Source organism: Bos mutus, chromosome 25 (genome assembly GCF_027580195.1).
Source record: "Bos mutus isolate GX-2022 chromosome 25, NWIPB_WYAK_1.1, whole genome shotgun sequence".
NCBI lineage: Eukaryota > Metazoa > Chordata > Mammalia > Artiodactyla > Bovidae > Bos > Bos mutus.
The window spans coordinates 5254648-5267164 of NC_091641.1; the positions used below are offsets into that span (position 1 = coordinate 5254648).

Here is a 12517-nt window from a genome sequence, read left to right on the forward strand (position 1 = left end):
GCGTTCATCTCCTCTGTTCAGAAGCGCGCTGTCCTCGGGCGCTGTCGGCTGGCCTCACCTCCTTTGCCGTCTGAGCCGTGTGCCCTGGCGTCCTCCACGGCCGGTCCGGGGCTGCAAGGCTGGCCTCTGAGCGGCCTACGTGGAGTTGCCTCAACCTCGTCCCGGGTCTCCATGGGTGTGGACCCCGATGGACGCAGGAGTCGCAGCCGCAGAGCAGTGCACACACGGTGCGGTCCACAGGATGTGTGCAGACCCTCTGCCTGTTCGCCCAGGGCCTTCTCCCTCTGTCCCGCCCAGCCAGGCCTGCTCACCCACCAGCAAGTTGTCTGGTCTTTGAGACCCGAGGTAACATGAGGCCGTGTTACCCCAACCACCACGTCTATTAGGAGTGTGGGGCCATCAGGACCAGCTGTTCCCTCTCAGCCTGGAGCTCCGAGGCTGAGGGCGGAACAGGGTCGCGGCCCCTGCCTTTGCGGCTGGATGTGGCCTCCGCTCTCCCAGCCCCTGTGGGCGCAGCAGGCCTGGCCTGGGGCGTGGGGGCCTCGTCCATCCCTGCCCCTCCCCCGCACCCTCAGCTCGTCTCTCCCACAAGATTGGGGCGCACTGATCACGTGACCAGCAGGGTGGCGAGGACACCCAGGATTGTGGGTCTCCAGAGAGAGGCGCCCCGCAGGGGCCAGTCTCGCCTGCACCCGGAGGGTCCGCCTGGCCCCTGTGCTGACCTGTGTGTTCAGGAGTGAATGGCCGCACTCGTTCAAGTGGAAACCAGAGCGCTTCACCGCACGTGGACTCGGTCGTTAAAAAGTCATTATCGGATCAAGCCAGCACAGTTCTCCTGACTTCGTGACTAATGACAAAACAGTTTCTGTAAAAGGTACAAACAGCAAACTTTCAATTTTGAGTCTTCTTCTTTGATAGCCTGGAGACGTAACAGAAGAGAACTGTGGCGAGGCGGCGTTGTGGAGATTTACTGGTCAATAAAGGCGACGATTACCGCTTGTTTATGAAAGGAAAGCCCTCCTGGCCCTGGCCCCCATGTGCCCCACCGCTCTGTGATGATGACTCTGTAACCAGCTCGGAACCATAAAAGTCGATGGGAAGATATAGGATTTCAATAAAATTATGACACTCGATAAACCGTCCTGTTGGAAACAAATTTTCCACGGGTGTGTGACCGGTTCCAGTTGGATTTGTAACTTTAATTTCTCACTTATTGAATTTTTTGTCATCACCTAATGATGAAGTCTGTGCCGGGGTGATGGCCCAGCTGGAGGCTCCCGAGACCGCTGAGCTCAGTGGGTGAGGACCCGTGGGCCCCGAGGAAGGCAGCGTGGAGGTGAGCGCCCACCGTCTCCAGTCTCACCTGAGGAGCGGCCCAGGCTGGCCAGGGGGCTGCGCGGGCGCTCAGGGTGCAGGAGCATCGGGGCGCGTCTGTCCTGGGCAGGCGGGCCTCCACTCACGGAAGCACCAGTTAAGACGACGTGGGCAGAGCGCCTGTGGCCTTGCCCCCCAGTCTGTTCCAGGTCTGAGAACGTGCCTCGGGGCCGGGGCCAGTGTGGGCTGGCCCTGCAGCTCGCCTGGTCGCTGCCCTGGAGGGCATGGGGGCTGCAGGGGCACCAGCAGAGTGTGGAGCGAGGTTGCCTGACCCTCCCCAGCGGCTGCACCCGGCATGGCCGCAGGGACGCCGCACCCGTGAACACGGGTCTGTCTGCCCGTGTGGACGGGATCGCTGCTGTCTTTGTGAGCCTCACGGGCCCCAGGGCCGCGGCTGGGCGCTTGGTCCAGGACAGTGTTGGTCATCCCGGGCAGCCTGTGAGAGCCGCTGATGAGGACAGAGGCTTGGGGCCGAGGAGCAGAGCTGGGACTTGGACGTGTTCTCACGGGCACATCCTCCCAGGTTCTGCTGGCTCAGGCGGAGGCCGCCCGGCTGTGCGTCCTGCTCCCCAGCGCGGCCGGCACACTGCGGCTTCACCCGTCAGAAACACCGGCTCTCGGGCCCCACCCAGACCTGCTGGAGCTCTAGGGACCTTTCACAGCAGGCGGGAGCGTTGTGCAGCGGTGTCCCGTGAGCCTGCTGCGTGCAGGGAGCTGATTCTCTTTACTTATGTCGCCCATGTGGGCCTCGTTGGCGACGGCTGGGGGCATGGGGCGGGAGGAGGCTAGGTGCCCGTGCCCAGCTCCTGCTCAGGAAGAGGTCCCCCCTCCACACTCGCCCCAGCATCAGGCCCTCCGTGGGGCGGAGACCTCCTTTCCTGGAGCCAGAGCGGCTCCACTCGTGGACGCGGGGTGCCCCGCGGTCTCCAGGACTCCCTGGGACCCCGGTCACCAGTGTCTCAGGAAGGCCCTCCTGTCCGGCTTGGGCGCAGTGCCCGTCTGCCCCAGGCCCTGGCCTCCTGGCTCGGGCTGTCGGCCTTCCCGTCACTGAGCGGTGACGTGACTCCTGTTGGCTTTTAGGGGTGGTCTCGGGGCCATGTGATCAGCGTGTCCAACGAGACCTGAGCTGCATCTTTACCAGGCTCCGTCTTTTGTCCCAGACACAGGGAGGGCTGCCAGGCGTGGCTGGGGCACGTTGACACCTTGAACTGTGGCCTCTCGTGTCCCACAAGCTCCGGGGGAAGGGGCGCCCTCTACCCCTCTCCTGTGAGTCTCTGAGCGTTACAGACCCGACGGTGCCGCCCGAGGCTGGGTGGTCGGCGTGTGCCCCACCTGAGGATGGCAGATGGACCCGCTGCCGCAGGCTGAGCTCCGCCGGGGTTCAGAGTGGCCAGGGCCCGGCCCGGCCTCGGTCCTCTGCCGGGCTCGGTTCAGCTCGCAGTCTTTGAGGAGCCTGGCAGCCTGCTCCCGGACTTGACCCTGTGACCCCTGCGCTGCTCTGTCTCGCCCCCGGCCTGACCTCCACCCTCTTGCCCACAGGAGCGCGACGGCATGCGGGCCATCCTGGGCTCGTACGATAGCGAGCTGACCCCGGCTGAGCACTCGCCTCAGCTGACCCGCCGCATGCGCGAGGCCGAGGACATGATGCAGAAGGTGCAGGCGCACAGCTCGGAGGTGGAGGTGAGTGCTGGGGGCGGGGGGCCGTGCCCCAGACGCTGACCGAGAGCCACGCACGGGGGCCCGCACCCGAGTCCCCGGCCGTGCCCCTGAGACACTGACCAAGAGCCACAGTGGGGGGCCGCATCCACAACGCTGACCAAGAGCCACACACGGGGGGCTGCACCCGAGTCCCTGGCCGTGCCCCCACAATGCTGACCAAGAGCCACGCACGGGGGGGCTGCACCCGAGTCCCCGGCTCTCTGTACCCCGAGCCCCGCTGTGCCCCACGCACACTCGGTCAGGTCGCCGCGGGGCTGGCAGCGCTGCACCTCATGGCTGTCTGTCCGGCTCCCCGTGTCGGTGCTGGGGCTGTCCCTGCCCTCAGAGCACGTTGGCAGCGTGGTCACCGCCTCACCTTGTCCTCACAGCCCCAGGCCGGGGGACACCCCGCCACCTCTCAGCCCCTTCCCCCGTGAGCCCCGACTCCCCCGGGGCCCCTGAGGCTGCCGGCTTTGGGCAGAGAAGGCCCTGCCCCCGCCCTTCCTGTGGTCAGCAGGGCCACAGGCGTCCCCTCCACCTCCCCCTCTGGCTCGGCCCTCCGGGAGCTCAGGGGGTGGCGGGTGTCACAGCGCACCCACGTCAGCACCTGATTCCCTGTCATTGTCGTCACCGCGGGAGCCCATGCAGCCAGTCCAGGTGTGGGCTGGCGGCCCCGGGCAGACGAGGGGCAGGGGACTGGCCTCCCGGCCACGGCAGCACCCCACCCTATCCACGTCAGGCTCCCAGCCCAGCCCTGTGCTCTCCGGATGCAGGTGTGGACGGCCTCCTGCCCTCTGCCCAGGTCACGCTGACCCCAGGGCTGCGTGAGGACGGACGTCCCCACCTATGAGGCTTGGCGCTCCCGGGACCCGCCATGTGTTCTGGACACGGGCTCTGCCGGTCCCCACCAGTCCCCGGCCGCCCAGCAAGGCTGTCGGTGGGGGCGGGCTCACCTTCCGTGTGTCCTGCGCTGCAGACCCTGCAGGGCACAGAGCCCCGGAGTCCCCACAAGAGCGCCGCCTGGGCTTGAGCTGCTGTCCCTGGAGAGGATCAGGCTCAGAGGGGCTGCCACGTGGCGTCCCGGGCAGGTGGAGGGAGGCTGCCTCCGTGGTGGGAGTCAGGACTGGGCCCGCCCTGCCGAGAGCCTTTGCCCCCGGCGCCACCAGGGGGCAGCAGACGGAGCCTGCGCCCTGCTCCGGGTTGGCGGGACGGGGGCTGTGCTGAGGGGCCTGGGCGGGGCCTGGACGGTGGCGGGGGGGTGGGGGGGGTGGGGGTGGGGGGTGGGGTGTGTGTGTGTGGCGGGGGGGGGACCGGACCGGCGTGGGGGGGGGTGGGGGGACCGGACGGGCTTCTGGTGAACCTGCGTCCGTTGATCTCTGTGCCGGCACCACCTCTATGGGCCCCGGAGCCCGCCCGGTAGGAGCCCCTGGGCGCCAGGCCCCGCAGGACAGGCCGGAGCCGTCACCTGTGTGTCCGCACCCGCGGCCCCTCGGAAGGGGGCGGCCCCACGGTGTCTGACTGACCCCCGACACCCACCCCCACCCCACCCCAGCCCAGCGGCCCCACACGGCCCGGGACTGCAGGCTGGGCTGGGATCCTCCTTGCCGCTGTCCTGTTCTTGTTTTAGTAACAGTAACATCTCATGTCTCTGAAGCTCCAAAGCTGGCCACACTTGGAGACTGTAGAAGCTGCTTCAAGCTGTTGCCAGACGTTTATTAGTTGGCATCACATGCAGACAGACGGTAGAGAGTGACTTAACTTTACAGAGCCTGTTGGTTAGTGGCTGTTCGCAGCCTCCGGGCAAGCCCTCCATCACTCAGCGCTGAGCTGTGCGCACTGTTGGGGTGCTAGTGGGGAGGAGCCCCGTCCTGCCCTCTGTGGGCACTGTTGGGGGAGGAGCCCTGTCCTGCCTGCTCTGTGTACTGTTGGGGAAAGAGCCCGTCCTGCCCGCTGTGCACGCTGTTGGGGCTTCATGGGGAAGGAGCCCCGTCCTGCCTGCTGTGGGCACAGTTTGAGGAGAAGCCCCGACCTGCCCGCTGTGTGCACTGTTGGGGAAAGAGCCCCGTCCTGCCCGCTGTGGGCACTGTTGAGGGAGGAGCCCCATCCTGCCCACTGTGTGCACTGTTGGGGAAAGAGCCCCATCCTGCCCGCTGTGGGCACTGTTGAAGGAGGAGCCCCGTCCTGCCCGCTCTGTGCACTGTTGGGGAAAGAGCCCCGTCCTGCCCTCTGTGGGCACTGTTGGAGCTTCATGGGGAAGGAGCCCTGCCCTGCCTGCTGTGCACACTGTTGGGGCTTCATGGGGAAGGAGCCCCGTCCTGCCCGCTGTGGGCACAGTTGGGGGAGGAGCCCCGTCCTGCCTGCTCTGTGTACTGTTGGGGAAAGAGCCCCATCCTGCCCGCTGTGGGCACTGTTGAGGGAGGAGCCCCATCCTGCCCGCTGTGTGCACTGTTGGGGAAAGAGCCCCGTCCTGCCCGCTGTGGGCACTGTTGGGGAAGGAGCCCTGCCCTGCCTGCTGTGCACACTGTTGGGGCTTCATGGGGAAGGAGCCCCGTCCTGCCCACTGTCTCAGGAACTGCAGGGAGCAGCGGTGCCTGCAGAGAGCACAGTCCCACAGCGCACCGGGCCTCATGGTGTGCACGGAGCGAGAGCTGGTCTGGGGCTGGGGGTGCCTGGGGTCTGGCAGGCCTGCTGGCAGGTGGGGCTCCCTCTCCCTGCCCTCCCCTCCTCGCTCTTCTCTTCCGGCGTCTCCCCTCTCCTCCTTTGCTTCTTTCTGTTCCGTCTTGGCTCCGTCTCCTTCTGCCTTCGCCCCTCCCTGTCCTCTCTCACCTTCCTCTGTCCTCTGCTTCTCCTTGGCCTTTCTCTGGCCCGCTGCTCACCCCCAAGCTCCTCTTTCTTCTCAGCAGGCTGTGTCCATGAAAGACCCACAGGAAGGCCTGTGGGCTGTGTGACCATGTGGTCTTGATGCTCAGCTCGGGGGCCCTCAGTAGATGGTGGGTGAGGCTCTGTGTTAATGAAACTTTATTGACAGAGCCAGGAGGGGGCTGGATTGGACGCTGGCTGCAGTTGTCGGCCATCTGTCTTAGTGCCTCTGTTCTGGGACCCCGAGGACCCTGCTGCCGATGTGAGAGCCGCCATGCCTGCTCCACGGGGCCCGGCCAGGCACCCACCCACAGGTGCGGGGGACAGGGCACTTCCCTGGCTTTTACTCGCTGGGGAGGAGTGGGAAGCATGGATGTGAGCACAGGAAATTTGAAAACACATCCACTTCGTACAGAGCCATCCCACTTCACCCATTTAGCTTAATCAGCCAGTTCTAATGGGAAACGTGTTTTGATTCTGGCAAAAACATCTCAGTGCGACGCGCGGAAGTGTTGAGATTGGGAGGATCCCAGCAGCCCATGTCTGCTGCTGTCTTGCACGGCTTCTGTTTATTCTGTTTAATAAAGTGGCTGCAGAAGTTGGTGGCATATGTCGTGAGTCCTCTTCTGTCAACAGAGCTATAAACATGCAGCTCACGCCACCTTGATTCGAAATATTAGCCTGAGTTGTGTTTCCAATTTATTTAATTAAGCAGATTACGGTGCTGTGGGCTGCATGGAGGTCTGTGGAAAATCCCAGTTTCATAACATAGCAGTTAAATCCTGGCTCCAGCTTAGGAAAAGGTGGACATGGCGCTGCTCCTCCCGTGACTCAGGCCAGGGCTTACCTCCGCGTTTCTGTTATCACCTCCCGGCCTGGAGGAACAGCAGCTTTTGAACCCTAGGTTGTACCAGGTCCAGGCTTTCTCTTACTTGTGAAAGTACATGTTTGGTGCTCCCCTTACACAAGGAGCTTGAGCTGACTCCTGTAAAAAGCGCAGCTGAAACAAACTGGACAATCTTGAGACAGAATTCCAGGATGAGCAAGAGCTAAAGAGAAGCGGCGGGCAGGAAGGAGGCACTCGGGGAAGAGACCACACGCGCCGGGCCGCCTCCCTGGCCGCAGGGACCCGACGGCTGAGGCCAGGGTGGTGGGCGGTGGCCCCATGCTGCTTTTGGCTTCCTGAGGACCCCCGTGCTGTTTGCACCTGCCCCGCCCCCCACGGCAGCGCAGGACACATTCTTGCACACTCACGGCTGCTGCGTTTTGGCGACACGCCCCCTAACAGGCGCGAGGGGACCCTCACTGCTTGTGCTTTGCATCTCCCTGACGGCCAGTGACGCAGAGCATCTTTTCTCCTGGCCATTTTTATTCTTCTTTGGAGGGACGTCTGTTCAGATCCTCTCACCATTTTTAAATTGGTATTTTTTTATATATATATATTCAACTTTGTGAGTTCCTTATGTATGTCGGATAGCAGCTCCTTACCTGGTACATCGTTTACACACCCTGTCTCCCATTCTGTAGGTCGCCCTTCCTTCTGTTCCCTTGCTGTGCAGAAGCTTCAGAGTCTGTCTTTTCTGTTTTCATCACACATGTCCGTGGACTGTTGGTTGAGTCTGCTTTGAATCTGTAGCTCGCTTTGGAAAGCATGCGCAGTTTGACAGTGTTCTTCCAATCCAGGAACACAGAATGTCTTTCCCTTTGTTTACTTCGTATTCAGTTTCTATCGGAGTCTTATATTTTTGAGTATATAGTTCCTTTATCTCCTTGGTTAAATTTATTATTTTTATTAATTAGTTTTTGGCTTTGCTGGGTCTTGGCCGCTGCTCGGGCTTTTTCTCTGGTTGTGGTGCGCGGGCGTCGCATCGCCGTGGCTTCTCCTGTTGCGAAGCGCAGGCTCTCCAGGGTGAGAGGGCTTCAGGAGTCACGGTACGTGGGCCTCGTAGCTGCAGTTCCTGGACTCTGGAGTACAGGCTTAGTAGCCGTGGTGCATGGGCGTACTGGATCTTCCCAGACCAGAGATCTGACTCCTGTCTCCTGCATTGGCAAGTGGATTCTTTCCCGCTGAACCACCAGGGGAGTCTTGTTTTATGGTTGTTTGATGCTGTTGTTCTGACAGCTGCTCTGCTGCCTGTGCCAGGCTCTGTGCTTCCCCCAGTGAGGTGGTCCTCGTGGCCAGCAGGTCAGCTGTTCATCTATACGAAAGCCCTTCCCAGAGAGTTTGGGATGGACATGTACACACTGCTGTATTTAAAATGGACCTACCATAGAACACAGGCCGGGAGGAGCTACCCCACGTCCAAGGTCAGGAGCAGCGGCTGCGCTTTGCTGGAGCAGCCGTGAGGACATACCCCACGTCCAAGGTAAGAGAAACCCAAGTAAGAGGGTAGGTGCTGAGAGAGGCCTCAGAGGGCAGACAGTCTGAAACCACAATCACAGAAAACCAGCCAATCTGATCACACAGACCACAGCCTTGTCTAACTCAGTGAAACTAAGTCACACCATAGGGGCCATCCCAGACGGCGGGTCATGGTGGAGAGGTCTGACAGAATGTGGTCCACTGGAGAAGGGAATGGCAAACCACTTCAGTGTTCTTGCCTTGAGAACCCCATGAACAGTATGAAAAGGCAAAAAGATAGGACACTGAAACATGAACTCCCCAGGTTGGTAGGTGCCCAATATGCTACTGGAGATCAGTGGAGAAATAACTCCAGAAAGAAAGAAGGGATGGAGCCAAAGCAAAAACAACACCCATTTGTGGATGTGATTGGTGATAGAAGTGAGGTTCGATGCTGTAAAGAGCAATATTGCATAGGAACTTGGAATGTCAGGTCCATGAATCAAGGCAAATTGGAAGTGGTCAAACAGGAGATGGCAAGAGTAAACACGGACATTCTAGGAATCAGCGAACTAAGATGGACTGGAATGGGTGAATTTAACTCAGTTCAGTTCAGTCGCTCAGTCACGTCCGACTCTTTGCGACCCCATGAATTGTATCACGCCAGGCCTCCCTGTCCATCACCAACTCCCAGAGTTCACCCAAACTCATGTGCATCAAGTTGGTGATGCCATCCAGCCATCTCATCCTCTGTCGTCCCCTTCACCTCCTTCCCCCAGTCCCTCCCAGCATCAGGGTCTTTTCCAATGAGTCAACTCTTCACATCAGGTGGCCAAAGTACTGGAGTTTCAGCCTCAGCATCAGTCCTTCCAGTGAACACCCAGGACTCATCTCCTTTAGGATGGACTGGTTGGATCTCCTTGCAGTCCAAGGGACTCTGAAGAGTCTTCTCCAACACCACAGTTCAAAACCATCAATTCTTAGGTGCTAATCTTTCTTCACAATCCAACTCTCACATTCATACATGACCACTGGAATTTAACTCAGATGACCATTATATCTACTACTGTGGGCAGGAATCCCTTAGAAGAAATGGAGTATCCATCATGGTCAACAAAAGAGTCTGAAATGCAGTACTTGGATGCAATCTCAAAAACGACAGAATGATCTCTGTTCGTTTCCAAGGCAAACCGTTCAATATCATGGAAATCCAAGTCTATGCCCCGACCAATAATGCTGAAGAAGCTGAAGTTAACGGTTCTATGAAGACCTACGAGACCTTTTTGAACTAACACCCAAAAAAGATGTCCTTTTCATTATAGGGGACTGGAATGCAAAAGTAAGAAGTCAAGAAACACCTGGAGTAACAGGCAAATTTGGCCTTGGAATACGGAAGGAAGCAGGGAAAAGGCTAATAGAGTTGTGCCAAGAGAACGCACTGGTCATAGCAAACACCCTCCTCCTACAACAGAAGAGAAGACTCTACACATGGACATCACCATATGGTCAACACTGAAATCAGATTGATTATATTCTTTGCAGCCAAAGATGGAGAAGCTCTATACAGTTAGCAAAAACAAGACCAGGAGCTGACTGTGGCTCAGATCATGAACTCCTTATTGGCAAAATCAGACTGAAATTGAAGAAAGTGGGGAAAACCACTAGACCATTCAGGTATGACCTAAATGAACTCCCTTATGACTATACAGTGGAAGTGAGAAATCGATTTAAGGGACTAGTTCTGATAGACAGGGTGCCCGATGAACTATGGACGGAGGTTCGTGACATTGTACAGGAGATAGGAATCAAGACCATTCCCAAGAAAAAGAAATGCAAAAAAAGCAAAATGGCTGTCTGAGGAGGGCTTACAAATAGCTGTGAGATGAAGGGAAGCAAAAAGCAAAATGGAAAAGGAAAGATACACCCATTTGAATGCAGAGTTCCAAAGAATAGCAAGAAGAGATAAGAAAGCCTTCCTCAGCAATCAATGCAAAGAAATAGAGGAAAACAACAGAATGGGAAAGACTAGAGATCTCTTCAAGAAACTTAGAGATACCAAGGGAACATTTCATGCAAAGATGGGCTCAATAAAGGACAGAAATGGTAGGGACCTAACAGAAGCAGAAGATATTAAGAAGAGGTGGAAAGAATACACAGAAGAACTGTACAAAAAAGATCTTCAACACCCAGATAATCATGATGGTGTGATCACTCACCTAGAGCCAGACATCTTGGAATGTGAAGTCAAGTGGGCCTTAGAAAGCACCACTACAAACAAAGCTAGTGGAGGTGATGGAATTCCAGTTGAGCTGTTTCAAATTCTGGAAGATGATGCTGTGAAAGTGCTACACTCAGTATGCCAGCAATTTTGGAAAACTCATCAGTGGCCATGGGACTGGAAAAGGTCAGTTTTCATTCCAATCCCAAAGAAAGGCAATGCCAAAGAATGCTCAAAATACCACACAATTGCACTCATCTCACACGAGAAGGAAATGGCAACCCACTCCAGTGTTCTTGCCTGGAGAATCCCAGGGACATAGGGCCTGGTAGGAGGCTGTCTGTGGGGTCACACATAGTTGGACATGACTGAAGTGACTTAGCAGCAGCAGCACATGCTAGTAAAGTAATGCTTAAAATTCTTCAAGCCAGGCTTCAGCAATACGTGAACTGTGAACTTCCAGATGTTTAAGTTGGTTTTAGAAAAGGCAGAGGAACCAGAGATCAAATTGCCAACATCCTCTGGGTCATCGAAAAAGCAAGAGAGTTCCAGAAAAACATCTATTTCTGCTTTATTGACTATGCCAAAGCCTTTGACTGTGTGGATCACAATAAACTGTGGAAAATTCTGAAAGAGATGGGAATACCAGACCACCTGACCTGCCTCTTGAGAAACCTGTATGCAGGTCAGGAGGCAACAGTTAGAATTGGACATGGAGCAACAGACTGGTTCCAAATAGGAAAAGGAGTACATCAAGGCTGAATATCGTCACCCTGCTTATTTAACTTATATGCAGAGTACATCATGAAAAATGCTGGGCTGGAAGAAGCACAAGCTGGAATCAAGATTGCCGGGAGAAATATCAATAACCTCAGATATGCAGATGACACCACCCTTATGGCAGAAAGTGAAGAGGAACTAAAAAGCCTCTTGATGAAAGTGAAAGAGGAGAGTGAATAAGTTGGCTTAAATCTCAACATTCAGAAAACGAAGATCATGGCATCTGGTCCCATCACTTCATGGCAAATAGATGGGGAAACAGTGTCAGACTTTATTTTTCTGGGCTCCAAAATCACTGCAGATGGTGACTGCAGCCATGAAATTAAAAGACACGTACTCCTTGGAAGGAAAGTTATGACCAACCTAGATAGCATATTGAAAAGCAGAGACATTACTTTGCCAACAAAGGTCCGTCTAGTCAAGGCTATGGTTTTTCCTGTGGTCATGTATGGATGTGAGAGTTGGACTGTGAAGAAAGCTGAGCGCCAAAGAATTGATGCTTTTGAACTATGGTGTTGGAGAAGACTCTTGAGAGTCCCTTGGACTGCAAGGAGATCCAACCAGTCCTGAGTTTTCATTGGAAGGACTGATGTTGGAGCTGAAACTCCAGTCCTTTGGCCACCCGATGCGAAGAGCTGACTCATTTGAAAAGACCCTGATGCTGGGATAGATTGAGAGCAGGAGGAGAAGGGGACAACAGAGGATGAGATGGTTCCGTGGCATCACCGACTCGATGGACGTGGGTTTGGGTGGACTCCGGGAGTTGGTGATGGACAGGGAGGCCTGGCGTGCTGAGGTTCATGGGGTCGCAGAGAGTCGGACCCGACTGAGCGACTGAACTGAACTGATGCTGTTGTAAATGGAACTGTTTAGTTTCTTTGTCAGATGGTTCATTGTCGGCCTATAGGAACAGCTTTTGGAGTCCGGGCTGTGCTGGTCTTTGTTACTGTGTGGGACTTCCTCTTGTGGTGGTGGGGAGGGGCTCCCCTTGGTTGCTGTGTGGGCTTTTTATGGTGGCTTCTCGTCTCATGGCCTGGGCTCTAGGGCACGAGGCCTTCAGTGGTTGTGGCGGCACCAGCTTAGCTGCCCGGAGGCACGTGGAATCTTTCCGGACCAGGCATCAAACCCATGTTCTCTGCATTGGCAGGCAGATTCTTTACTGCTTGACAACCAGGGAAGCCTGCAACTTATTTTTGTATATTGATTTCTATGTATTTCCTGAATTTGTTCATTAGTTCTAACGGTTT

The 12517-nt window shown here is 56.8% G+C and overlaps 1 protein-coding gene across 2 annotated transcripts in view; it reads left to right on the plus strand.

Annotated features, from left to right (window-relative positions):
• Positions 1 to 12517, plus strand: part of MAD1L1 (mitotic arrest deficient 1 like 1) — a 244258-nt gene that overhangs the window by 132043 nt on the left and 99698 nt on the right. For both annotated transcript variants that reach the window (XM_070362807.1, XM_070362808.1), the window contains one exon: positions 2914 to 3054. In XM_070362807.1, the coding sequence (XP_070218908.1) occupies positions 2914 to 3054 (141 nt within the window). The remainder of the gene's footprint in view (positions 1 to 2913; positions 3055 to 12517) is intronic.